The sequence below is a fragment of the Arachis ipaensis genome, chromosome B2 (assembly GCF_059453495.1).
Source record: "Arachis ipaensis isolate K30076 ecotype BB chromosome B2, ASM5945349v1, whole genome shotgun sequence".
Taxonomy (NCBI): Eukaryota; Viridiplantae; Streptophyta; class Magnoliopsida; order Fabales; family Fabaceae; genus Arachis; species Arachis ipaensis.
In genome coordinates, this window is record NC_142437.1 from 28251089 (window position 1) to 28254953 (window position 3865).

The 3865-nt window shown below is 37.2% G+C and overlaps 1 protein-coding gene across 1 annotated transcript; it reads right to left on the reverse strand.

The window, feature by feature from the left end:
* Positions 1-492: 492 nt before the first annotated feature.
* LOC148573415 (uncharacterized) lies at positions 493-3105 on the reverse strand. Its single transcript, XM_088505764.1, has 4 exons — positions 1281-3105; positions 986-1190; positions 737-903; positions 493-644 (listed from the first exon to the last, which is right to left on the reverse strand). The coding sequence occupies exons 1-4, from the start codon at positions 3103-3105 to the stop codon at positions 493-495; spliced, it is 2349 nt and encodes a 782-aa protein (XP_088361890.1).
* Between the last annotated feature and the right edge of the window lie 760 nt (positions 3106-3865).

A 3865-nucleotide genomic window follows, 5' to 3' on the forward strand; every position in this document is an offset into this window, starting at 1 on the left:
ACTCTCTAACATAAAAATGATAGACTACTCAGTTGATCCTATTCATCCAAAAGCAAAACAAAATAACTTTTTTTTTTCAAAATTGATGGTCATTAGAAAATAAAAAAAAAGCAAAGAAAATACGGTCCATGATTCTCACCTAAATATTGGGCTTAAATTGGTTAAACATACAATAATAACATATCCGGAGCATAGTTGTCAGAACCGAACCGGTGATCGAACCGGTCAGGCTACTGGGTCACTGGTTCAACCGGTGGGTCACTGGTTGAACCGGTTAACCCGGTCCCACATAAGTAAAATGTATAAAATAGCTAAAAGCCTAAAAACTTAAAAATTAACAGTTAAAAAATATATCTCCAGTAACATTTTAATAAACATTAAATCTCAAATCCTAAAAATAAGTAGTAATCCGAGAATAAACATAAAATTTAGTACTATTAGTCTATTACATGAACAACTCAATTTAACATAATGAAAATAACAATTCATGGATTATATCCAAGGAGTAACTTCAAAGTCTGGATATCTTTCTTCATCTGACAAATCTGGAGCTACATGTTGATTGGTTTCATTCTGATTTGCATTTTCCACAGAAGTATTATTAGCTTCACCATCATCTCGATCTTCTTCCAGATTCAATTCATCTAGCATTTCAATAATGTTTCACAAATCATAATCAATAATAAGGCAAAATATTTGGTTAAAGCATTACAAAATATCCCTAACAACAACATACCCAAATCATCTAAAGCTGATTGAAGAGACATATTTGCAAGATCATTCCGTAAAGCATCAACTTCTTCAGGAGTTAAAAATGGTGGTGAATCTTCCATTATCCATTCCGAATGATCCTCAAATGCATCAAGACAAATTGGATCATAACTTTGCTTTCTCATTCGGTTCCTATGTTATCAATTAACTTGATTATTCTTATTATGACTAAAAATTTTAAATAATGCCTTCAAGAAAGAATAATAAAAAGTACCTTTGTTGTAGCCTTAAGTTGTAATGAACATAAACAAGATCATTAAGCTTTTGATGCTCTAACCGATTCCTTTTCTTTGAGTGAATGTGTTCAAAAATGCTCCAGTTACGCTCACAACCTGAAGAACTGTAAGTTTGACTCAAAACACGAATTGCTAACTTTTGCAGGTTTGGTGCTCCACATCCATAAGATTCCCACCATTGATCTTAACATAAAAAGAAAACAATCACAATCATAAATATCAAATCTTAAACATATCACAATCATAAAAAACTAATTTTAATACAAAATTTACCAGGCATCACTGTGCTTCGCTCACGTATTGCAGACTGTCTCCCAAAGTCTCCTTCAGCATTCTTAAAGATTCTCTTCTCACTTGTCAATTTAGTAATCAAATCAGCATCATCGTAAGCATATCTCTCAATCACATCTAATAGGCCAGAAATTGTTTCTTTGTGCTTGTCAAATTCTGCAGAATTAAATCGAAAAGCTGGATTTAACCAATAACCAGCAGCATGAAGGTTTCTTTTAAGTTGTAAATCCCAACGTGAATCTAAAATCTTCAAATAAGGTTCAACAACCCTCTTTCTTTTTTGAAACCTCTTCACCATGTCTTCCCTAGCCTTATACATAGCTTGATAAAGGAAATCCATTGCAGCTCTATCTTCACTATCCACAATACGCAATACATGAACAAGTGGCTCCGTAAGCTTAACAATATCAGTGCATTGATTCCAAAATTTAGAATCTAAGACTTGATCCACAAACTTTTTTGCTTTGGCTTCTTTAGAGTAAGCTGAACTTGTCCATTCTCTAGATGTCACCATAGCTCTCAATGCATCCTTTTGAGCCAAAATACTTTGCAAAGCAATGAAATTAGTGGCGAATCGAGTTGGAGCTGGACGAAGTATTTCTCGGCTGCCTGTGAACTGCCTCATCAAGTACAAAGGATGGCAGTGATTATAGATATACTTCGTAATCATTGAAGCTTGTGACACAGTTTCAGTCACTTCCACAAACTTTCCAATATCCTGCAACATCAGATTAATACAATGTGCCGCACAAGGAGACCAATACAATCTAGGAAACTCTGATTCCAACAACCTTCCAGCAGCAACGTAATTTGCAGCATTATCCGTCACTACATGTACAACATTCTCAGGACCAACAAATAACACAACATCCCTAAGCAACTTAAACAAAGCCTCAGCAGTTTTCGAGATATGAGAAGCATCAACTGATTTTAGGAAAACAGTTCCTTTAGGACAATAAACCAAGAAATTAATTAAAGTACGCCTACAACGATCAGTCCATCCATCAGCCATGATAGTACATCCAGTTTGTTTCCAAATCACACGATAACCTTCAATCATCTTCTTTACATCTTCAACCAATTTACTCAACAAATATCCACGAACTCTTTGGTAATTTGGCCCTTTATACCCTGCACCCATATTTGCGATAGCATCGATCATCGGCTGATAATAAGCTGAATTAACCGCATTGAATGGCACAGAGGCATCCATCATCCATCTTGCAATAGCAATATCACACTTCTCCACAATTTCTTTGCTTTGGAGAACACTTTTAATACTTGGTTGAGCACCAGGTGTTGCTGCCGGTGGAAAAAAGGATTGTAGTCCCTTGAGTTGTTTTCCAACTCCCTTTCTAGAGCTAGGTGCTGGAATTCTTGATGCTTGTTGTTGTCGCATCTCATTATGTTCAATCTCATCAAATTCCCTTTCAACGTCATCACAAGCACCATAACTTTCTGCATATTCTTCTTGAGTTTTCCTTTTCTTGGTTTGAAGATCTTCAATGTTTTGGGAGAATTGGTGTCTCACCGCAGCTGGCACCTTTCGACATGCCTCAATATCTCCACCTTTTCCAGCCAAATGATGCTTAACCCGGTTAATTCCTCCACCCCTAATATGCTTCTTGCAATAAATACATACTAGAGCAGTTTTTCCTTTATCCAAAACTTGTTTACAATGGCCCCATGCAGGATCAGTTTTTCCTCTGTTACTATTTTTTTGGGTTCCAATTGTCGGATCAGGAGTTGATCCTTGTTCCTGAGAAGTTGGTGTTGGTGTTTCTGATGGTGTACTTGATGAAGCCATCCTAAATTCCTAATCAACCAGGGTCCAGGACTAAATGACTAACAATACACAACAACAATCCACTAACTACTAACAATAATATCCAACAGCAACCAACAATTCACAATCAACAAACTGAAGTACTGAACTGAAATAAAACAGAAATCAAACATACCAAACATACCAAACAACAATTCTCATCTGCCCACATACCAAAATCGAACAGAAATCAAACATACCAAACATACCAAACAACAATTCTCATCTGCCCACATACCAAAATCAAACAGAAATCAAACTATCAAACATTCAAACATATGTGAACCACCAATTAAAAAATTAACTTCAAAGTTCAAACATATGTAAACTATCAAACATGTTCTTATCTGCCCGCATACCATAATCATTAATCAATTAACTTCAAAAAATTAAAAAATTAAAAAAAACTTACCTGCACGGATGGATCAGCAACGAGCGTCGAGCAGAGAAGAGGGACTGAGGGAGACCTGGAGTGAGGAGCGACGAGGAGGCGACTTCAATGTTCAATCTTTGATGGATGGGGTGAGTCGCGCACTGCTCTGGATGCGGTGGTGAGGTGAGTGCCGCGTGGTTGAAGGCTTGAAGCTGACGGGCCGACGGGGCGACGAAGTGGCTGAAAGCTTGAAGCTGAAGCAGAGTATGCGAGTAGCAGGGGATGGAGTCATGGCGCCATGGTGATGGTGATGGTGGTCTCTCAACTCTCAACTCTCAAGTCTCAACTCAAACTGTTTGGGTATGGGAG

Coding starts and splice junctions, on each gene's coding strand:
- LOC148573415 (XM_088505764.1), bottom strand. CDS start 3,105: ATGGCTTCATCAAGTACACCATCAGAAACACCAACACCAACTTCTCAG. Junction 904..985: donor AACTTAAGGCTACAACAAAG/GTACTTTTTATT, acceptor TTGATAACATAG/GAACCGAATGAGAAAGCAAA. Junction 645..736: donor ATCAGCTTTAGATGATTTGG/GTATGTTGTTGT, acceptor TTGAAATGCTAG/ATGAATTGAATCTGGAAGAA.